Here is a 25,495-nt window from a genome sequence, read left to right on the forward strand (position 1 = left end):
CATAATGTAATTGTTCCACGTCGAAAATATGCGGTCGTGTCCTAGATACAAACCCTTAAAATTTTTTTTAATCCTTTGATGAACCGTGTAAAATATGCAATTCAAAGCTACCCAAATTCAAAGTTTTTTTTTCTTTATTCTGAAAAACCAGTTGCAGCTCGCGTAATATGATCAATTCACGTTCATACCGTCCATTGACATAAAAGGAAATTTGTTCAAATATATAATTCCCATGCATTCTTCAAAAGCTGCAAGTCCTGATGCTTGAGAATGTCCCAAGAACATTGACGTCATGTAAAGATTTACCAAATCCTTCTCATTTTCATTCCAAAATCTGACATTCCGATCCATCTGTATCCTCTCTGTAGCCTTGTTCAAAGACTCGCCGAAACCAAAGGCAATGTATAATTTAAATAGTTTCATCGAACCAAAAATCGTCATAAAGCTCATTTTATCACGCCCTAGTTAGACCTTCTCAGCTTCCTGGATGTCATGAAACATTTTTTTCAATACAACAATTTATTTTTCAGCAGTGTGGAGTGATTTGTGCTACATAACTGTTTCCAGGCACCACAGGAGCTCGGCTTTCGTAGTATGATTTTCAAGCTTTAGTTTATCGATAGTTTTTGAAGAAGAAAAGGAAGGGAATTGGTTGAAGCTGAACGGCAGATACTGATGTCAAAAATGCCAGTAAAACATCGCGAATGTAAAACCGTCTACTTTTCCGCCAAGGCGTTGTACTATAGGTGGACCGCAATGTCAAAATTGCTGTTCGGCCATTGCTCATGAAAAAACAAATTTGTTTACAAAACAAGTCGTATCTTTTGGTGACAAATGCATTCGTTGGCAAAATAGCTGCTCGCGCTTTATTGTCGAATCATAACAGTGCAGAAGGATGTTTTAGTATATCTTTTCGCCTTTCTTTCCAAGCAAAATGTACTTCTGTTTGGCTCCCATCGGCGGGGAAAGGAGTACTATCAGCTTACGGCGATGGTGACAAAAAATAATGCTGATTGTGGCTCCACTGATTTCGCTCAGGGAGGAGAAGAATGCTGTGCATATACCGTAAGGTCCGTAACTACCAATTTGCTGGATTTAACTACCACCTGTTTGGTGGCGATGGAAAGGAAAGCCCAGGTTGATGTTATTTACACGGATCTAAAAGCAGCATTTGATCTCATAGATCACAAAATTTTACTCTGCAAACTATGTCGATTGGGAGCCTCTCACAGACTAGTATCATGGCTTTCATCATACTTAATTGGCAGAACGCTGCACGTTAAGCACGGAACATGCATGTCATCACCGTTCACTAATACGACCGGTGTCCCTCAAGGAAGCAACCTGGGACCGCTACTGTTCGTGATATTTTTCAATGATGCTGCGTCTTCACTTGGTCATAGATGTAAACTTGTATATGCCGATGACCTAAAGATCTATGTTGTGGTGAGCTGTGTCCAAGATTGTCTTCATCTACAAAATTTGCTGAATACGTTTGTTCATTGGTGTCGTAAGAATAAACTTGTCATCAGCATCGCGAAATGTCATGTTATGACCTTCCATCGTTCTTTGGACCCGATCATTTTCAATTACCAGATTGATAATACGATTCTTAACAGAATGCATCAGGTGACGGATCTTGGTGTTGTATTGGACTCGAAGTTTTCTTTCAACTCACATTATGCATCAATAATTTTGAAAGCGAATCGTCAACTCGGCTTCATCTCGAAAATTGCAAAGGATTTTACAGACCCACACTGCATGAAGGTGTTATATTGCTCCATCGTACGACCAATTCTGGAAAATGCTTCAGTTGTATGGGCACCAAACGATGTAACGTGGAATCTAAGGATCGAGCGAGTCCAAAAAAGGTTCATACGTATGGCGCTGCGAAATCTACCATGGCGCGATCCTTTGAACCTTCCAGCGTATCCAGATCGATGTCAACTGCTTGGTCTTGAAACGCTCGAACGGAGACGCAAGACACAACAGGCTCTTTATGTTTGCAAACTACTCGTCGGAGAAGTTGATTGCCCTCATCTTCTATCGCTGCTTAACTTTCGTGCATCAAGCAGGATGCTGAGACAGCGGTCCCTGATGCAACCGAGTTTCCATCGTACTCATTACGGATATAATCAACCTATAAGTGCAATGGTTCGTGTGTTTGCATCTATCGAATCCGCGTTCGATTTTAATATCTCCACAAATGAATTTCTACGTAGAATAAGAAGATTAAACTTTAGTTGAGTGACGGGTGTTTATTAAGACAATTTATGTCAGATAAACTTAATTTGTAAACAATAAACAATAAACAATAAACAATATACCGGGAAGGAGATCCGGAAAGGGCCGTTACAAGTAATTGGCTAGAGCAAAAGGAGGTTATGCACTATATTCCACGAATATATATTTGCTTATTTTTTCCTTCAATTATTTTCCTTAGCGAGTTGACATTGAAATCATAACCACACACCCAAACAAAAAGTAAATAATTCTGAAAGTTACGTCTCGCTACTCGTCTCACGTCATGTCCTGAAAGTGTCAAGAACGAAACACCTATAGTTCAGCATCTTGCTTTTCCGCTGTTTACCCTTCGGAAGGACTAAATTCACCTACAGGCGAAAGCAAACAACATCAAACAACAGAGAGTCAAACTAGTCGAATACATCTTTTTTGGTATCATTAACTTGGGTGCACCCGTGGCCGAGTGGTTAGCGTCTCACATTATCATGCCGGGTGTTCGGGTTCGATTCCCGTTCTGGCCGGGGGAATTTTTCGTCAAAGAAATTTCCTCCGACTTTGCACTGTGGTCACGCGTATTCTAGAGCTTGCCCCTCAGAATACTTTTAAGGCGTGTTATTCGGCTTGAGAAATCTCAACTAAGTATTAATAAATGGCGCTAATTAATGCATACGTTGAGACGGCAAAAGTTTCACAGGGAACGTTAGCGCCATTCAAGAAGAAGAAGAACTTTCTAATTACTGCAATAATTAAAATTATAATTGAAGGAATTTCATTTTTTTCAAGATTGGTGACGAAATTCCCTGATATTCCCTGACTTTCCCTGACATTGTTTGAATTCCCTGATTATCAAGGATTTTCAAGGTAGTCGACACCCTGAGATAAAATGGCTCAAGAAAAGTAGTTCGAGTGAAATCGAAACAGTGTTGAACTTCTCTCTCGCCAAGTTTTGTGGTCCCATCGATATTTTTTCTGTTTCCTAGCAACGATAAAGTTCGGTCTGTACGTGAAGCATGTGGCAACTGTCACGTTATTTGAATGCGGGAAACCGGCAAAACAGATCTACGAGCTGCTCAAACCGTTTCCTATCGATGAACGATTCGTGTTCCGTACGCTACAACAGTACAAAGAAACAGCTGTTGTGGGCCACATAAAGGGAAGTCCGAGATCGGTAGGGTGTACAATGTTGTCTACGTTTTCATGAACGCGTTCAACGCAATCCTCTTCGGAAACAAAAGTGTCTATCAGTCGAAATTAATTGGTGCGTATTGGTGTGAGTCATTTATTGACGGCCAGATTGAAGCGAATATGTTTGGAACGATGCAAAAAATTCCTGGAATGGTTAAAAAACGAGACTGACAACAAATCTGCCAGACTTCATCTCCCCAAATTACATGCCTGTTGACGTTCTCATTGGAGTTACCAATCGTTAAAAAATTCTATCGAGAAACTGCAGCGATTGACGATTGGCCTTAGTGTTTTCGACTCTGCGTGAAGAAGCGAATAAATTTGCCAAAAATGTTAATTCTGGATATTTTTATACCTTCAATAAAAGTTTTGGGTTTTTATCTCATTTTGTTCTCGAGTTATTAGTTTTACAGGTATAGAATTGAATTCTTTCTAATTTAAAATAAAAAGTAAGTCAAAAAAGTATGAGTTAAATACGTATATTTCACATTTCATTATGAAAAGTAGTAAGAAAAAAATCATTGCGGCCCGCGGCTATAATAAAAACTCTAATGCGGCCCGCACCGTGTCTATACCTGGTCACCACCGATTTAGGGTCTCATCGCCCGAATTGTAATTTTCATTTGCTAAACAATTTTACCCACAAAAGGAGTGTTCCCCCTTCATGGGACCTCCCCTTTCAAGCACTGTTCGGAAGTTTGGTGCAAATCCATCCAAAATTTATTTGAACAAATATCATATGTAGGGTAGATAGGGGCAATATTGTCCGCCTAAATCATGTTGGAACATTTATAAATTATGCTACTTGTTTGAATCTCACGATCTGAAACCTTATTGATCGATGTACATTGTAGGAATATGCTTTAAAAAAGATTTATAGATATTTTAGATATTTAATCTTCTTCCTCCATTTCCGTCGATCGAAAACGCTACGGGGCAAAATGGACCTCCATGCAGGGTAGTATGACCATTAGAGTGTCAATGAAAATGACCATCTCGAATTTTCAATGCGAACTTGATAAAAAATGTTGATTCCCACGAAAAATTACCCTATGCAAAATATCAGCTCAATCTGACTTCATTTACTAGTGTCGCACAGCCGTCAAAGTTTGAGTTTTTAGTTAACGGTTATACTACCAAACGATAAAGAGATCACTTTACCCTCACTATCCCTATAGCTTTCCGGCAAACAGTACCGCTGTGAAAGTCTATGATTCACAAATGAAACGTCGTACTAGAGCAACCGAGGTTTGCGTCCGTTCTATTTCATACACACTTTCAATCACATCAAGTCAAGGCAAGATTCCGTGAAAATATATACCTGCAGTAAATCTTCCCGGGTGTTGAACTGCGACACGATAACGTTTTTCCCGTCGTAAACCCGGGTCAGAGAGATGTGCAGCTTGCCGTTCACCCGCTCGTGGGCGTCCGCAGGCAGAAACTTCTGCAGACCATCCAGCAGACACGTCTGGATGTTGAACCGTGGGCTGAACGGACCGAGTGAATGACTGCGGGCTTCCTTCACCACCCGGAAGAAATCGGACGTCATTTCACCTATAACGAGAAGAGGAAATAATTAATTTGTTAGTAAACACAAAATGACAAAAAAATCGTTCCAAAGAATTAATATTCATTTTAAATCTGTGAAAATGTGGGTGTATGTGTGGTGTGTAGGTTGAACTTGGTTCATTCATACAAAAGACACACCCTTTTGTGAAGTATTCAAGTCTCCGACGAGACGTGCATAGTTTGGCGGCCACGAAGCATAGCATGCTTTCAAAATTGCTCAACATAATGATGTTTTTAGACATCGTACGAGAATCGTACGATGCGCCACGCTGGTATTTGTGATTTGTCGTGTAACATTTCTATGCGTGTGATTTCTAAGCATAAATGTTGGGTGAGGGACGGTGACGCATAAACAGAGAATGGGAAGAATGTCGAAAGAAGTGGCAGCTGAAAATAAACCGACCGTCGCGTCGTCTGGTCACGAGAGAGCTGAAGATTTTTTGTGGCCTAATCCTTTCTTTCGGAGGCACGTCTCGTTTTTTGGAGGCACGGCAGCTTTCGGATGCATGCTGCGCTTTGTTCGTTTGAAGCATACACGCATACATGGCTGCACCAGCATGTTTGACAGATCTAAGTGTGAACGGAAAAATACTAACGTATGTTATTTCATTGACTACGTCGGGTGGGTGGCCGCTGAAGGTGCGCTTCAGGGATAACTGGTTTTTTAAAAATAATAATTTGCGACAAGCCTCTTTTTCCGGTCTATCCATCAAAGTCTAAAACCGGACCCGATCAGTTGTGCGTGAGAGGGTTGTTTACATATTTAAAAACCCTTACATCAACCTCACTTGTGGCTGATTGAATGATGCCTTGGCATTTCTGCTTTTTTTTTATTGTGGGTAGAATTACAAAAATAGCCTTTTTCGACTTTTCCGTTCCAATTCCCTCTAACGAAAACATACGATTTATTTTGTTATGCTTGTACATCAAATTTAATTCCATGACACGAGTAAAACCGCAAAAAACCACAGTTTTTAGGCAGCTCTTGAGGCGATTTGATATCAGCACAAATAAAGGGAAGGACCTCGAGCCAAGCATATACCCATAAACGCATAGCAACGAGATATCGGAGCGTGAAACGATTGCCCAATCCTAAATTACGCGCATTCAGCGACCGATGTTTCCAACGGTTTGGAGGTATTGGTACTCACATGCTACTAGCACCAATCAAGCATAGATTTTATAGATGTGTGTGAGAGGTAGAAAAAATATCTTTTGGTGATTTGGAGGCGCGTCGTATTTTTTCTGGAGGCCCGTTTCTTTGTTCGGCTTTTTTCGGATAACGCACTCGGGGAGAGTCCAGGTGAGTTGTTTCCGTCGCTCAAGGGCGCATGCTGAATGAGGTCAGAACATATACATAATTTATGCTGTGCTTAACTGTGCGCAAGGGAGCGTCAAGTTGAATTTCTGCGTATTTGTCTTGACAACATGCGTTTATGGTGCTTAAAACGACATAGGAGAACGTTATGGGTCAACAAGAATTTCGAATAACGATAAGCTTCTTTCGATAAGATGCTAGCTCTTCATTCTCGAAGGTTCATATATACGAGGCGTATGATCCGGCAATAGAAATATGACTCATGTTACATCGTGAAAATCTCTATGAATCTTCTTGACGATATTCTTAATGTTTCAATGTTTTTAAGAATAAAGCAATCAAATAGTTGAATGCCGAATTCTTAACATCCGGATTGTCTTTAGTTTCACTGTCATCATACTCATTCCGCCGTGTTCATTTCAAGAACTGATAGTCCAGAAGAAGACCTTGCACACTTCTATCAATGAGCAAACATCAGCATGCACACGTCTTCTGTTTAGTGCTGGCCCCGTGTGTAAAATAAACCACCGGAGTTGAGCACGCGTGTTGCAAATTCCTACTACGCCACTTTGCGCGAATTTCAACTTGATCTTGAGTTTGTTATTGTTTATATTTTTGCAGCGATTACATTTTCCATACAATGTACTGCCCGACCGACCGACCGCACATGTGTTTTCTTAGCTGGATTTTGACCTTATAGCAATAGCAGCAGCAGCAGCAGCTCTACTTGTATTAACGGAAACATCAAACGTGCATCTCTGCCCGTTACTGCAATCTTTGTTTGTGGTTGTGCAATTATTTCGAATGCACTTGTTAACCCTTTCAGTGCTACGACGGTTCTCATGTTCTTAGTAAAGGGCGTTTTTCATACAGATATAGAAGTTTAAATTACAATAAAACACAGATGAATTTTCTGACACATGTTGTTTTCCAAGACGTCAATCGTGAGCAATTTATGGATGAGGACCAAATTCTTCAGAGTCCCACAAAAACAGCCCAATAAGGTCAAATTGCATGATCTTGGAGGCGATTCACGATTCACGGGTCCACTACGCGCAGCTATTTGATCGCCGAACGTTTCACAAGGTGTGACATGGTGTAAAGTCTTGTTAAAAACATAGTTCCTCTATATTAGGAGAACAGATTCTGTTACAAAAGTAAGTCTGTGATCATTGCTCTGTAGCGGTCAACATTACCTGTTACTGTAATCATATTTGACGAAAAATGGACCAATGAATCCATCGACCCAAAAAGCGCACAAAACAGTAACCTATTCAGGATACACTGGGTTCCAACAAATTTGTAAGCTAATGAACACGAATGATAATTACCAGATTGAGTGGTCGTTAATCAGCCAATGAAGACTGCGAAGAAAACTAATGCTTCAACTTTCAAGCTAGTAATTATGGCCGTTCGAAGAACACATTCATCAGCCTCCACTGGGAAGTTTCAACGAAGGAGGAAATAGTAGACAAAAGCAATAAGTACACTGGAGTCGCTTTTAACGCGGTTTTTGGAATTTACGCGGTTTTCTGAATTTACGCGGATTTCGACATTTACGCGTTTTTTTACGCATCACGTATCAAACGCGTACAAATTCAATGTGCTAATTATTGATGTGACTTTTCACGAAATAAGTTTTTATTGTATCACTGAGTAGTAGCTGAGAAATAAAAGGAGATACAGATATTATAATTGCAACATACAACAAAAATCAGTTAATCAATTGTTAAAATATGAGTTGCATTTTTGATTAATAATTCACAGTTTGTTAGATTTTTATACGGATTTGAAAATTCACCCGGTTTATTTTTACGCGGATTTTGGAATTTACGCGGCACGTATCCCCCGCGTAAAAAGCGACTCCATTATAATTGAAAACATACATCGGAAAACACGTACATTTGTCTCATTTTGGCAACCCACTGTGATCTTTCGACTTGCAACTTCTACGTGATATTCTTTGGAGAGCATGCAACCGATTCTTCTGGGCGAAATCCGATAGAGAACGCAACGACTTTCGTGAAATGGAAACAAATTACAAAGCACAAGTCATGACCGCTCCTGGGAAAACTATGTCGCTAAGGTTCAGTCCAATGTGTAACAGAATCTTCCGCTTTTTTGGGACTTCGTGAGAAATCTCTCGGCCTCCATCCTGCACAACTTTTTCAAAATAAAACGGATCAACGAGAAATTTTTACCGACGGAGGATACAGGTTCCAGGTACACAAAAAATAAGATTCTGTATGCTTAGAAACACATACTTAATTTACGATGACTTTCGAAAGTAGTTCCAAAAATTCTGGTGTGATTTTCATTTGTGTGTTCTGAACGACAAAAGTGGAATACGAATCTCATGATAGAGATAAATGCCAGTTTGAATTTAGTTACGTTCCAACTAGAGACTGAAGAATATAATACATCTGCGTAGTTGAAAAGTGAGACGAGTAATGATTTGGCGTTTTGCAGTAAAACTAATGAGTGAAGGCTGAGAAAAATCTATTCACAAGTGTCATTAACTTGAGCTTTCCAATCGAGGTGGGAATCCATCAAAATTCCCAGATTCTTGACCATATGATCAAATAAGGAATCAATACCTGATACTATTAGTGGTTAGTTAACCCCTTCCCGTATTATTTAACACGTCACACATCAAGTAATATCACTAGCCTGCTGAGCGTTCTAGAGCCCTATGTTATTCAAGTACCCACGAGTGAGACTCGATGTTGTACGGGAAATGGTTAAATGATATTGCCGAAGGAGTCTTGAAAATTATTCGGTTTTGGTTTCGTTCATATCTGCTTTCGTTTCATTTCTAGAATGAAAGCAGGAGGTTTCATTAATGATTGAAACTTTTCGAATGAGATCTATTCATTTTCATTAAAAGGGGCAACAAGGACCGTTTGAGAAAAAAACTCCAAAAAATCTTGCGTAGTTTGACCAGCAGTGGGTGACAGCATGTTTTATCGAACAAATCACATACCATACACTCTCTCGGTCTTATTGGGAATTGGAGGACAAAACAATCACGCTTACCCCTACAGAAGCAGCAACTGGCCTACTACATAACTTTCACATCGTTGTTTTCACTTGTTTCAGTGAGTACGTTTCGTATTTTACAAGTAAACTTTTATTTGTATATGAGCTGAGAATGTCGATTAAAAATTTCGTTCAGTTTGAAGAATGAACCGAATGCTCGTGCGAGAGAGGGGACAGCAATATATTAAACCAGCCTGAATAAGACGCAACATTAACTGTGATAGATTCATTATTAAATGACGACTAGATAGTGGCAAAGATCATTTGAACTTCGAGAACATATACAAGAAAAACTGAATCTCGATATGCTTAATGTGTTACTTATTCGTGAGTTTTACTCCATAAACAATACGAATACGACTCAATAATCGGGTCATCAACTTCATCTAATTCTATTAATTTTATTTAAAAAAAATCCTACGAGAAATACGACCACAGATTGTTTTGTTTCTCCCTGCGATTTTTTCAAAAATAAATTCGACAACTACTATAATTAGACTTCAAGATCTGCAGTTCTTTTAATTTCATAAAAAAAAAGATGGGTGAGTATTGCCGAGAACAAAACCAGAGACATATGACTTCGCCAGTAGTTTTTCAGTATTCCTTAACAAAATTTCATTTCCAACGCACTCAAAAAAATCCACAAGTTAGACTGTGCAGCCCCTTTCGCAGAATGGCAACACAAAATACGAATCGAATCGGTTGTCAGCAACCGCAGCGGAACAAATTTTCGGTTGTGTAACATTTACCCAAACAACAGTTAACAGAAAAAACATTCGCCCGAATGCAACGAATAAAAAGTAACTTGGAAATTAATTAAATTAATAGTTTCATATAAATGATCCTCCGGTGATACCCCCTGTTAGCTTGCCTAAAAAATCGAGTGCAGCGGACAAGCAAAATCAGGTTCCCCCTGGTTTCCGTGGGAATAGTTCATCTTCGAACGACCCAGCACCCGAGGGGACATCAAAAACCCCAACTGTCCCTATTTTTCCGTCCAGCTCAACTTCCCAATCGGGATTTATAAAGTTGTCTGACCTTTTGGATCAAATCTTCAAGTGTTTTAATGTTTCCGACTCCATCAGAACCATTGTCATCTCAATGCTTCCAGTATTAAAGACAATTTTGCAACAATTGATGCAAACATGGCCCCTCCTTGCAATGATTATCTCTCTTGATGTCTAATTTAAATAGAGAGGTCGGAGATATCACTGTTTTACAGTGGAATTGTCGTAGTCTTACCCCTAAATTGGATACATTCAAATTTCTAATTCATAAAGTCAATTGTGATGTTTTTGCACTGTCCGAAACCTGGCTCTCTTCTCAAAATGATCTCTCTTTCCACGATTTTAATACAATACGCTTGGACCGCGATGACAGATACGGAGGGGTACTATTGGGGATCAATAAGTGTCACTCTTTTTTTAGAATTGACCTTCCACCTATTGGAGGGATCGAAGCTGTTGCCTGTCATGCAAACATCAGAGGCAAAGACCTTTGTATAGTCAGCTTGTATTGGCCTCCGAGATCTGCGGTTAGCCGCAAGCAACTTGTTGACATGTGCTCACTCCTTCCTGAGCCACGATTGATCTTGGGAGACTTCAACTCTCACGGAACTGCCTGGGGGGAACAGTACGACGACAATCGTTCATCGTTGATATATGACCTTTGTAACAGCTTCAATATGACCGTTTTGAACACTGGGGAAACAACACGTGTACCTAAACCTCCTGCTAACCCAAGTGCTCTTGACCTCTCGCTTTGCTCGAATTCACTATCGTTAGATTGCAAGTGGAATGTAATCCAGGATCCCAACGGTAGTGATCACTTGCCAATCGAAATTTCCATCACCATTGGGTCGAATTCTTCTGAATCTATAAACATGGCATATGACTTCACAAGACACATTGACTGGAAAAAATATGCGGACGCGATTGCTCTAGCCATCAATTCCAAAGATGGTTTACCTCCATTGGAGGAGTATAACTTCCTTTCTCGTTTGATCTATGACAGCGCGGTTCGCGCTCAAACGAAACCCATCCCAGGTTCCACTATTCGTCGAAGGCCTCCCAATCCATGGTGGGATAGCCAATGTTCCAAGCTTTATCAGGATAAATCGAATGCATTTAAAGCTTTTCGGAAAAGTGGAACCATTGAGAATTTTCAAACGTATTTATCCCTTGAAAATCAATTTAAAAACTTGATCAAAGGGAAAAAACGTGCTTATTGGCGAAATTTCGTGGGAGGTCTGTCACGAGAAACGTCAATGAAAAAATTATGGAAAGTGGCTCGAAACATGAGAAATCGCTCTTCAACGAATGAAAGCGAGGAATATTCACATCGATGGATTTTAAATTTTGCACGGAAGGTTTGTCCCGATTCCGTTCCTGTACAAAAAATTGTTCGAGATATTTCACAAGATAGGTGCGATCTTGATTCCGAGTTTTCGATGGTAGAATTCTCTCTTGCTCTGCTTTCTTGTAACAATTCTGCTCCGGGATCGGATAGAATTAAGTTCAACTTGCTGAAAAACCTCCCTGATGTGGCGAAACATCGCTTGTTGAATTTATTCAATCGGTTTATGGAGCATAATATTGTTCCAGATGATTGGAGACAAGTACGAGTTATAGCTATTAAAAAACCCGGAAAGCCCGCGTCCGACTTCAATTCGTACCGCCCAATAGCAATGCTGTCTTGTATACGGAAATTGTTGGAGAAAATGATCTTGTTTCGCCTTGATCGTTGGGTTGAAACGAATGGCTTACTCTCAGATACACAATATGGGTTCCGCAGGGGCAAGGGGACGAATGATTGTCTTGCGTTGCTTTCTTCAGAAATTCAAATGGCTTACGCCGGAAAAAAACAAATGGCTTCAGTATTCTTGGACATAAAGGGGGCGTTTGATTCTGTTTCAATAGAGGTTTTGTCAGACAAATTACACTTTCGGGGTCTGCCGCCTCTATTGAATAATATGTTATATAACTTGCTTTGTGAGAAACATTTGAACTTTTCTCACGGAGATTCGGCAGTAAGTCGGTTCTCTTACATGGGCCTCCCCCAGGGCTCATGTTTAAGCCCCCTTACACAACTTCTTCTACAACTTCTATGTAAGCGACATCGACAATTGCCTTACACAAAATTGCAGCCTAAGACAACTTGCAGATGATGGAGTGGTGTCTGTCGTAGGATCAAACGAATCCGACCTGCAAGGACCCTTACAAGATACTTTGAACAATTTTTCAACCTGGGCCATTGGGCTAGGGATCGAATTCTCCACGGAGAAAACAGAGATGGTGGTTTTTTCTAGGAAGCATAGACCAGCAAAACCAAAGCTTCAACTTTTGGGTAAACCGATCACTCATGCTATGTCATTCAAGTATCTTGGGGTATGGTTCGACTCCAAATGTACTTGGGGGGCCCATATTAGGTATCTGAGTAAAAAATGTCAACAAAGAATAAACTTTCTCCGTACAATTACCGGCACCTGGTGGGGAGCCCATCCCGAAGATCTTATAATGTTGTATCGAACAACTATTCTCTCAGTGATGGAGTATGGCAGTTTCTGTTTTCAATCAGCTGCCAAAACACACCTCATTAAACTCGAGCGAATTCAGTATCTTTGTCTCCGTATTGCGTTGGGATGTATGCCCTCAACGCATACCATGAGTCTCGAGGTTTTGGCAGGCCTACTCCCACTAAAAGATCGCTTCAATTTATTATCTCTTCGGTTCCTCATCCGGTGTAAGGTCATGAACCCATTGGTGATCGGAAATTTTGAGCAGCTGATCGAGCTAAATTTTCATTCTGGATTCATGAGCTCATATCATGAATTCGTCTCCATGCAGGTTGATCCTTCTTCGTATATTCCCAACCGTGTTTGTTTTCCTGACTACATCAATTCCTCTGTACATTTTGATCTGTCCATGAAGCAGGATATCCATGGAATTCCAGATTATCATCGATCGGGGATCGTTCCTACGATTTTCGAAGCAAAGTATGGGCGTGTCAATTGTGATAATATGTACTTTACTGATGGGTCCTCTATGAATGAGTCCACAGGATTTGGAGTGTTCAACAATTTTTTTAGCACCTCACACAGTCTTCAGTATCCTTGCTCAGTGTATATTGCTGAATTGGCAGCAATACACTGGGCGCTGGACAGCGTCGCCTCACGACCTGTTGAACACTATTACATTGTAACAGATAGTCTTAGCTCTGTTGAAGCTATCCGTTCAGTGAGGCCGGAAAAGCACTCGCCGTACTTCCTTGAGAGAATACGAGAAATTTTGAGTGCTTTATCCAGACGCTGTTATGTCATTACCTTTGTCTGGGTCCCTTCACATTGCTCAATTCCGGGTAATGAGAGGGCTGACTCATTAGCAAAGGTAGGTGCAATTGAAGGCGAAATTTATCAGCGTCAAATCGCCTTCAATGAATTTTATTCTTTAGTTCGTAAAAATACCATCGTTAACTGGCAACGCAAATGGAACGAAGATGAATTGGGCCGGTGGCTCCACTCAATTATCCCTAAGGTTAGCCTCAAACCATGGTTCAAAAGTCTGGACTTGAGTCGGGACTTTATTCGCACCTTCTCCCGACTCATGTCCAATCACTGTTCGTTAAACGCGCTACTCTTTCGTTTTGATCTTGCCGACAGCAATATCTGTGCCTGCGGCCAAGGTTACCACGACGTCGAACACGTTGTTTGGTCGTGCGAGGAGTATCTTGTTGCCAGATCGAATTTAGAAAACTCTCTTCGGGCTAGAGGAAGGCAGCCCAATGTGCCGGTGAGAGATGTGTTGGCTGGTTTAGACCTTGATTACATGTCCCAAATATATGTCTTCCTAAAAGTTATCGATCTTCGTGTCTGATTATCCTTATATCCTTATATTCTCCTTTTCCTTTTTCTTCGCGAGAAATCAAATCCCTTCTTATTAACAATAGAATAAGGTGAACTGTAAAAACATTTTAGATATAAGATAGGCTTAAGAATTGAGTGTAATGAATGTGAGTGTGAATGTGAGAGTGAACATTGTCAACATATCCTTTTATCCCTTCCTTTTCCTGAAGAAAATATGTCACCCTTCTAAACTCGAGTAGACCGCGAGTAATCGGTTTTCTACACCATTAACATTAGAATTAAGGAAAAATGTTTATATATACTTGTAACAATACAGTCAGGAGTTTGGCTCCTTTAAACTTATGTAACTGAGCCTGTAAAAATAAACGATTTAATAAAAAAAAAAAAAAAATATAAATGATCGACTTATATTATCCAGTCATTTAACTCATGTAGCCCATATAAGTAAAATAAGTTGCCAATTTTAAGCAGTCGTCAAAAAACTCACAGAATGTGATATGCTAGAATTTCACTATGTGATTTAGTGAAATTCTAGCATTTTAGAGCATTTACATGGAGTAAGGTGCTCGAATTTTAATTTACTCGAATGATAAATAATCCCAAATGAGAAAGAAAGATATACTCCAAAAAAACACCATTTTGTTGACAAAGAAGCTCGTTTGTCGAAGAAGGAATAATTTTCTGATATTATTGAATTATTCATTTGGTAAATCCAGTTTAAATATTTAGATTGAAAAAATAAACAGCTCATGTAAACAAGGAATAAAAAACTATAAAACATTACATATTGTTTTCATGCCAATGCCAATTTTTTTCACATTTTCAAGTTCCAAAGCTCGTGTCAATTTATAAATAATCTGATAGACTTAAAGAAAATTCACACTAGCTCGCCCCCGAAAAAAAAAACAAAAATCCAATAAATGGAAAAAAGAATGTTACGTGTTGGTCAAACATGTCTCAGACAAACAAAATTCTGGGAATACATTTAATTTAAGTATTTGGAATCAAAATCCATCTAATAATTGAAAAGGTATTAACATTCAAAATGTATAAACTCCGACCACCCAAAAGATAGAAGCTGGGGGTGCTATATTGGAAGGTCACACGAAGTTCTACGTCAAACGGTATGGATTTCGAGTCGGTACATTTGATATCGAAACATCCGACGTTCGGTACACAACCAATGGGTAGATCAAGTGTTGGCACAAATACATTGCATTCGATGGCGACCGCTTTGAAGGTGACAGTTTGAATTTATCAGTTAGATTAGTAAATATTTCGATAGAATATACGGTACGGGAAGTGCGGATAAAACGGACAGTGGGAGTAATATGGACAGGTGATTGATTTGCATAGTTACATTTTGAATTTCAAATTTCTGTTAACATGTTATTTTATAATACTTGAACTACCCTAAGACAATAAATACTGATCTAAAGATGAAAAGGTAAACAAAAAAAAACCAAAAATCATACATGATTCCTCGTGTGGATGTAATTTTTTCGGCTTCGATATTAAGCATTCTGAGCGGTTTAATATCAAAATCTAATTTACTGGGTGTTATATTTCAGTTTGTGAGTTAACAGAGAAGCGATATTAGGTATGTGAATTTATTTGTGGGTGGAAAATTTAAATCGTTAAAAAAGTTGTACTGGTGTGGCGAAATGGACAGTGATGTGTTGAGATCACATCCAATACAAGATGGAAAGTGATGGAAAGAGCATTCAACTCGTTTTAGTCGCTTTCTCTGTTTGTTGCTCAGTTGCTGGACAAACAAACGATGTGAGAGAGCGAATTTATACGCTTCGTATATTAAAAACCTGTCCATACTCCCCCCACTATATGTCAATTATACACGCATCGACAAAAATGTTTCAGTATGTTTTAAATTCAGTAAAAAACATTGAAAACACTTTTTTGTAAAACATTTGGCGAATTAATTCGAAGAACAGTATGTTGAATTGCACGAAATTGTATTTATGTTTTGAAAAGCATGAGTTTCCGAAGATATAATTGAAGTACTTCATAACACTTTACCGACCGGCCGTCGATTAATCGACGTTTTGTTCTCAGCGCATACCGACCGGCCGTCGATTATTCGACTTTTACTCCACAGCGCTTACCGACCGGTTGTCGATTAATCGACTTTCGATCTTTCTGTTAGATTTGGTTAGGTTAGACTGACAAGTAGCAAGCAGCAAGCATTTCGTATTCTTTATTCAGATAATCGGTGCTTTTCTCAAAACTTTAGCCATTAAAAATGAATAAAAAGGATAGTGTCGGTGAGTTTTATCTCGACGATTTGTCAGATTGTCTTGACTGCCGTTCAGCAAGTAGTACTGATGACGAAAGTGATAGCAGTAGTATAGCGATTCGAAAGCGACGTCTTGTACCGTTAATATACAGTGATTCAGAAGACGAGGGCATAAATGATAACGTTGAAGACAACAATGGTACATGGTCAAAGAACGACAATAATTTTGGAACCTTTCGAAGGCAGCTCTGGCGTAAAAATTATGCCAAGTTCCTCTGAAAGCGTAATAGATATTGTGAATTTATTCATTGGAGGTGACCTGATTGAGCACTTCGTGAGGGAGTCTAATAGGTATCATTATCAAATTGTGGAAAAATATAGAATTACATCAAAAACGAAAAAATGGAAAGACGTCACGGTGACTGACATGAAGAAATTTTTGGGCCTGATCATTCTCATGGGACAAGTAAAGAAAGACGTTTTTTACGATTATTGGTCTACAGACCTATCTTTAGAAACGCCGTTCTTCTCGAAGGTTATGAGCAGAAACAGATTTTTACAAATAATGCAAAGCTAAAGGGTGTGTCACATCAAATTGCATCACGGAAAAAACGCTGTAGAAATTCGCCCAGTAGTCCGATCCTTTTGAAAATTTTAGACAGTAAAATAAAAACTATTAAACAACTTTTCTTTTTATTCATACTTCGAGCCCAAGCCCGTATGCTCGCACCTTCCTCTTCCTAGTTTTTTTTGAACAGAAATCCATTTCCAAATCCGCCTCCGATTTGACAACTTTTGGGTTCTTCCAGAGGGCCTGCTTCATAATCGCCCAATATTTCTCTATTGGGCGAAGCTCCGGCGCGTTGGGCGGGTTCATTTCCTTTGGCACGAAGGTGACCCCGTTGGCTTCGTACCACTCCAACACGTCCTTTGAATAGTGGCACGAAGCGAGATCCGGCCAGAAGTTGGTCGGGCCCTCGTGCTGCTTCAATAGTGGTAGTAAGCGCTTCTGTAGGCACTCCTTAAGGTAAACCTGCCCGTTTACCGTGCCGGTCATCACGAAGGGGGCGCTCCGCTTTCCGCAAGAGCAGATCGCTTGCCACACCATGTACTTTTTGGCAAACTTGGATAGTTTCTGCTTGCGAATCTCCTCCGGAACGCTGAATTTGTCCTCTGCGGAGAAGAACAACAGACCCGGCAGCTGACGAAAGTCCGCTTTGACGTAGGTTTCGTCGTCCATTACCAGGCAATGCGGCTTCGTCAGCATTTCGGTGTACAGCTTCCGGGCTCGCGTCTTCCCCACCATGTTTTGCCATTCGTCGCGGTTAGGAGCCTTCTGAACCTTGTATGTACGCAGACCCTCCTTGGTCCGTTGGACGAATGAACTTGACAAATTTAGCTTATTGGCGACATCCCGGACCGAACTTCTCGGATCACGTCTAAACTGCTTAACTACGCGCTTGTGATCTTTTTCACTGACGGAGCATCCAGTTTTGCCGTTCTTCACCTTCCGGTCGATGGTTAGGTTCTCGAAGTATCGTTTTAGTACTCTGCTGACCGTGGATTGGACGATTCCCAGCATCTTACCGATGTCCCGATGTGACAACTCCGGATTCTCGAAATGAGTGCGCAGGATTTATTCACGACGCTCTTTTTCGTTCGACGACATTTTTCCAAATTTACGAAAAATTGACAGTGAAGCATGGCCAACGTGATCTATACACTCTTATCTGATTATAAGCGAAAGCTGAAGATATAATTCCTAAAAATTAAATTTCTACAGCGTTTTTTCCGTGATGCAATTTGATGTGACACCCCCTTTAGCATTTTTGTAACAATGACGATATTTCTCCCAATTCGCATAGGCTGGTGAAGGTCCAGCCTGTCATCGATTATTTCAAGGACGAAATTTGACAACGTATATAAACCAGATCAACAATTGTCTCTAGATGAATGTATAATACCGTGGAGAGGTAGACTGTCAATCAAAACATATAATCCGGCAAAAATCACAAAATACGGAATACTGGTCAGAGTGCTGTCTGAAGCTCGTACAGGATACGTATCCAACTTTTGTGTGTATGCCACTGATGGAAAAAAAATTAGAAGAGACTGTATTATCGGTCATTGGACCGTATAAGAACATGTGGCACCATATATATCAAGATAATTACTATAATAGTGTCAACATTGCTAAAAAAATTTAAAACATAAATTGCGAGTGTGTGGGACGATTCGAAAGAACAGAGGTCTTCCTCAAATACTTCAAACTGCCAAACTTTTCAAAAGGCCAACATAAATTTCTTAGAAATGGCCATATTTTATTATAAGTATGGAATAATGGCAAAAGGAACATACACATGATCTCGACAATACATTCTGCAAAAATGGCGGAATCTAGAAATAGAAGCAGGACATCAGAATGCCCCATACAGAAGCCTATTTCAATAATAGATTATAATAAATATATGAAGGGCGTAGATCGCGCAGATCAATATCTGTCCTATTACTCCATTTTTAGGAAAACAAAAAAAAGACGGGTGGGTAATGTCGGGGACATAACCGGAGTGACGTAGGACTATACAAAGGGGACAGCTTTTGTTAAAGATATATTTTAAATATGTTGTTTTATTTTCTTCTCCTACGTGAACCTGAAAATCTACCTGAAAAATGGATTAGTTTACTGTTTACTCTTTATGAATATGTTGATGGTTTTGAAAAGAACCTTTGGTGTTGTGTTTTTGTTATCACTCGATATTCCCATCTTGTTCGGTTAAACCTTCCTGTTTTGCTATTGCGTTTGCCACACGCCACAGCTTTCACAGTTGGAAAATTTCTTCCCATCCAGCTTGTGACATGTTGTTCAGTAAATTACATTAAATGCGACGTGCCGGAGAAACACTTTGCCACTCACTGAAACTAATTGTTGCCTTGATGAGCGCCGAACCGAAGCTGCTCTGTTCTTGATGCGGGTTTTCTGATTGTCGTGAGCAGCTTTGCAAGCCAACTCGAGCACTCCGACGGCCGAAACTCTATAATCGCTGTTAGGTAACTGGTGCTCCGGCACCAATCCGTTCGGCCTAGTTACCCTTGCGGAGCAATCAGTGAATGTGACCAACAGGGAACTGGAGACCTACACGGTTCGAGTGAGACTTTGCCTTTCCCTTAACTTGTCCTCATTTGTTACGTCCACGATGCCGATGCCGTGTTTTATACTCTAGCGGTACACACTCACAGGATAGAGACAAATCGGCAGACTCAGCCAGAGGGGCGAGTCCAACGAGACGAACGAATGAGCGTTAAAAGGGAGCGATAGCAAAAAAATACATTCATTACGATTTGTTCGCTCGTTGGATTCACATGCAGGCTAAAAAGGGTCCTTTTCAGGATCACAAAATTATCTTCAATCTAAAGAGTTTATTGTTTTGTTATCACTCGATATCCCCATCTTGTTCGGCTAAACCTCCCTGTTTAGCGATTTGTTGCCACTCGCCACAGCTTTCACAGTTGGAAAATTTCTTCCCATTCAGCTTTGTGACATGTTGTACAGTAAATTACATTCAATGCGACGTACCGAACCACTGCTCAGTGTCGCATTGGAGGCGATTTTAACCTGTAATTGAACATTTGCGATGACAGTGGAACAGTGTCGACTTTCAATGTGGGGTCATAATTTGGATCTCTATGTTTACAAAAATGTCCATCTAAATAAGTCGCATTACATGTCCGTCCAATTAGCTAAATGTCGAACTAATTGTAAATTACTGTACTTTCAATCTGGAAACAATTTAAGAATTGGTGAAAATTGAATGATCAGGAAAGTCCCCAACTATCAATAAGCTCAGAACAACTGCCAAATTCACATACTCATCAGATCCTGGCAAACAAATTATGAAAAAATCAATTTGTGTTTTATTATTATTTTGGATAATGTTTTAGAAAACATTGAACTGTATTTTCTAAACTCTTTTTTGGAAGGTTTAATGGCCCTGTAAAGCGCCTTGTTTTATGGAATGGTTCCAATTTAGAAAACTTAGTACTCGTGGTTTTGAAAAAAACCATTTCGATAAGTTTGTTTTTAAGAACAAACTTTTTTCTTCTGCTACCAGATGCCGTTTTGCGATTGCGTTTGCCACTCGCCACTCGCTGCAACTGCCTGTTGTCTTGATGTCCACCGAACCGAATGTGTTCTGTTCCGAATGCGGGTTTTCTTATCGTCGCAAGCAGCTTTGCCAGCTAACTCGATCACTTCGGCGGCCGAAACTATATAACGCCGGCTAGGTGGACTGGTGCACTGGTACTAACGCGCTCGGCCTAGCTACCCTTGCGGGGAACTCCAGATCAACACGGTTCGAGCGGGATTTTGCCTTTCCCTTCACTTTTCCCCCTTTACCATGACCAGACATGGCTGCTTGGGTTGGTTTGTTGATGTGTTGTGATGCGAACTGATGTGGTGTACGGTTTGAACGAGAATGATCGTTACGGAAGGAAGGAAGGTATTGTATTATAGAGACTTTAAACTTTTGCAGTTCATTCGTCTCTAGCCTTGAGAAAGGCCCTTTGAAAACTCTACTCTACTTTACTCCAGCGCTACCATCTCCGCCCTCTTGCCTTAAGAAAGGCACTCGATCCCTCGCCGTCCGGCCCGTCCAGCAACGATGTTGTCCAGTCGGTGTCCACACAAAGAATGATGATCGTTACGGCAGCGGAGCGGGGATTTTTTAGCTGACTGGCTGGCTCGAGAATTACGCATGTGTGAGACTGCGACCAATGTTTCGTTCATTTTTTTCTTTTTCCTTTCCAAGCGTGCTTCATTCTATTTCGCAGCTGCCGCTGGTTGCCCGTTTTGGTCGGTACGATTTGAGGAGCACAAAATGGACCAATCAAAAATGGGCACATAGTGCATTTTGACAATGCTTGATATTTCACAATTATTCAATTATTTATCTCAAGAAAAATGAAATGTTATTCGTTATGATAGATGCGTAGATATATTTTCTATCAATTGATGCAAAAACCTTTGCGATCTATTGAGAAAGCCTCGAGATATAAGCGTTCCAAATCTTGCATTTTTTCCTACTTGTTCAATGCCTAGATTTCCATTTCACCCCCTATATCTTCCGGTTAGACGTAGTCCTACGTCAAAATGGACGAAACGTGTCGTAATGTTCTTCATCAACTGTGCACTTTTTAATTCCTTTAAAGTATATACATATAAAAAAATTTCTGCACAAAGCGGCACTTTCATTGATAGAAGACGGCGAAGCTGAAGTACAAGATAAGGATCTACCTAGTTCCGAACCCACAAGAACCACATCCCGATTTGATCATCCCGGAAGACTGGCAAATTTCGGAAAGCATAAACTGGTAAATATAGTGACCAGTGGTCGATGTAAAAAACCCCTACGACAACGCAGAGTTTGTACAAGTAAAAAAAAACCAAGCAGAACAGGTTTCGCTTGTAAATACTGCAACATCCCACTACACAAAGGTGACTGTTTCGAGCGGTATCATAGTTTAAAAACATATTAAACAACTTTTTTTTCGACAAATATTGTTATATGGGTTATGGTATATTTTATGTAAATAATAAACTGAAAACAATTGTAATAGATAAAATAAATATTGTTTAACACTAATATGATTAAAGTAAAAGATTTTATTAAATTTGGTTACCCTACAATAACACGAAGCGTAAAATTTTACTAGAGCTTAAGAAAAGCGCATATATTCCCGCGCGTCAATCTAGGCCGAAACCGAGCCGGTGTCTCGGACGATCTGCGGCTGAATGGGCGGTGAAAAGGGCATAGTATGTTCCAAACGCTACCGGTCGGTAAAGTGTTAACACGTCCGTATTACCGTATATTTTTAAGAAAATTGAGCTTTTTGGACACTAGTCCTGTTGCGTCTTTTCTCATGTCCAAAACATCAGCGAGAACATGACGAACGGTCTCGTGAGAGGTATTCAATTCATAGGCTCTCAAACTAGAATAACGATTTCCAAGTACCATTGCTTTTATTTTGTCGGTGTTTTCATCAGTTGAAGCGGAAAAAGCCAAAAAAACAAATTAACTTGTTCTTAATGAGATCGCGCTCAAAATTGACATTAAGACCATTGACAGTAGTACCAACTCAAAAAAAAATCAGCGAGAAGATTTAAAATTACAAATTCCCGGTACATATTTGACAGAATGTGTGTTTGCGTATTTTCTGGGTAGAGTCTTAGGATAATGAAACACAAACTCAAACTATTACTTTAGTCATTCAATTATTGTAAAAATGATCCACAAAGCCGTCAGAGAGAAGACGTAAAGCTTAATGGAAACCGATGTATCGTAACCCTCTTAAATATTTTTCGTGGAGGAAAATGAGCGGCCCTGATCACACCTTCACTTTCGCATACCTCGGCATTGAAAGGGGTAAATCCCTCCCTCCCGACAACAGCTTTACACGTGATGCGATTTCCACTGCTTCGCCTCCTACCCCTCCCACAAGTTAAGCTTTGTTTACTTTAAAAACTTTCATTTTTTCCCTTCTGGCCGATGAAGAAAAATCGCACCGTAAACCAGTGTCGATCAGCTGAAGCCAAATATAAATATGTCTGCACGAACGATAGCTATGTGATCGTCTCAACCAGTGAACCTGTTGCATTTATGCATTATGCAGGCGCGAAACTATTCGAGACTGTTTCTCAAGGCAGTAATACTTCGAGAGAGGGTCGCGCTGTGGGTTGAATGTAACTCTTACTTTACTCGCTGCTGTTCGCTGATTGCAATTACTGCAACTGGCCCGCACGACGATTACGCGCACTGCTGATTTCACAGCAAAAAAAAAGAGTATTGAAAACAAAACTAGGCTGATAGTTCACTTTGTACACAAAGTGACAGAGACAACGCTGAAACGAACTTGACCAACACACACGCTACAGTCCCATGGAGGAAAAATGCTCAATGTGCAATTATCGCAAGTAATTAGTGGCTCGGGTTTCGTTGTTGGCTGGTTGGCGAAGATCTGTCAAGGACAATGAGTGAAACATGTCTGCAGAAATACACTAGTCAGTTATGCGGTTTTCGGTTGTCTTCAGAAACGGAGAATTGGGGCCTCCAAATTGTATCTTGATACAACTACCTTCACTAATCTAGCTTCGAAGTCTATGGTTATTTACGTCGACATTATCCAGGTCTTGTTTTTCCTACCAGTTAGTGCGCAATCAAGGAACGTAAATCAATATACCAAGTCACTGGCTAATTCTTTGCGAAACAATTTCCGATGCAAATATATCTTAGGATTAACAATTTTCGCACTGATAACAGTTCAATTGTACCTTATTATACCCACACAGCTAAAAATGCGGTCACGCGCCACCACAACGTTTCCGCAAACAAATGCCGCAGCGGACGAGCCCATTCCGTCCCCATTTTCATCATCACCTACAATGGTACGGCATTTTGTACACAGATAAACTCTGATAATGAACCTCAAGGCAGCTGAAGGTCATTAGGAATCAAGTGGCCAATCCTCTCCGATCCCCCTGCCGGTGTGCTGTGCGTTTGTCAGTTAGAACGCATTGACGGGAGCTGCACAGCACCCCATGGCGATTCGTTATCAGCGACAGCGACAATGAGGGGCCAGGCACAGGGAAAAAAACGCAAGTTTGTATTTTTTTTCCTCGCAAATCGTACGATGAAGCTTCTGAGAGTTTCGATTGATGATGCATGAATTAACCTTGAATGGGCTAAATTTACACGGTTTGCAATGATAACGCAAGCGAAATGAGCCGATGAGAGTTAAGCCATATGTCGTTTCGATTTTACTTAGTTGATTGGCACACAGCTAAGCGCTTGCTAATGTCATTAGAAAAAAAACAACTATTCCGACACCCGACTGGCGATAACCCTTGGACCCCACCAGCGGCGTAAACAAACACATGGATTCCGCTGGTAATCACGCGAGATGGTGTCATGTATTGCGGCGGAACAGAAACGTCTTCAGTTGTTGACGCAATCAATCGATGAGATTCATGGCAATAATGTTGAAAGGGTTGTGCTAGAACTGGAAGCACGTATTCCACCCTATCTCACACCAACACCACCCTACGCGACATGATTCGCAACAACATTTGAAGCAGAAAGCTTTCCAATTACGTCAAGGAATAATAAGAATAGCTATAAAGTTTGTTGCTCCAGTTATCAGCTGAGCCGTTTCTCGGAAGGAGCATTCAGCTTCTTGTGACCGTGTTATAAAAACAAAAAAAAAATAATAATAACTGTGACGAACAAAAACGTTAGTTTGCATGTAATTGCTTGAAGTACTACTTCTCACCTTGAAGGATGTACATTACCTGCGTCATTATTAGAACACTTAACTCTCATCACCGTTGAGAGGAGAGGTCAACACATAAGATAGCAGAAGAGTCGTAATGGGGACAAACCACGCGATCCGATCTGATTGTTGATATAAGTTTGAAATCGGGGATACACGTGCGATTTTACTAGCAATTCAAGTCCCCCGAATGGCTCCATCGTAGTCAACAACAAAATAACAACCAGTTCCGGGATGTTGTTTAGGTTTGAGTCATGTTGTCATGATGTTGTTTACTGCACGAATATGCGCAGCCCTACGTGATTATACTATAATTGATATGCCACTCGTCGTAAACAGCGAATCAAAATTAGAAAGCTTAAGATTTCCATGGACTTGCAATTGTGCATGTCTGCCAAATGCAAATATTATCAATTATTTTGAAACTAACGTATTTATATGCGAGGGAATAAATAATCCTTTCGCTACGAGCGTCGTCTTTAGACGACATGAGAGTGATACTGCACATCGATCACACCAGCGTGATGTGCATACTTTTCGGTGCAATGCTCCATTCAGCGGTAGCACTCCGACGGAGCCTGTAGGGAAAGGGCTAACAATCCAATTTGGTACAGGCAGCTTAGACTTATTTGTTGTTTCCTTAGGTAATTTGGTTTAGATTTACAAATCGTTGTGGGGTGGCATGTGAAAATGTCGAGGTCGA

The 25,495-nt window shown here is 40.3% G+C and overlaps 1 protein-coding gene across 1 annotated transcript in view; it reads right to left on the minus strand.

Annotated features, from left to right (window-relative positions):
- LOC129765206 (1-acylglycerol-3-phosphate O-acyltransferase Pnpla3-like) overlaps positions 1-25,495 on the minus strand; it is a 78,344-nt gene that overhangs the window by 27,650 nt on the left and 25,199 nt on the right. The window contains exon 3 of the mRNA XM_055765249.1: positions 4,751-4,983. Coding sequence (XP_055621224.1) covers positions 4,751-4,983 — 233 coding nt within the window. The remainder of the gene's footprint in view (positions 1-4,750; positions 4,984-25,495) is intronic.

Source organism: Toxorhynchites rutilus, chromosome 2 (genome assembly GCF_029784135.1).
Source record: "Toxorhynchites rutilus septentrionalis strain SRP chromosome 2, ASM2978413v1, whole genome shotgun sequence".
NCBI lineage: Eukaryota > Metazoa > Arthropoda > Insecta > Diptera > Culicidae > Toxorhynchites > Toxorhynchites rutilus.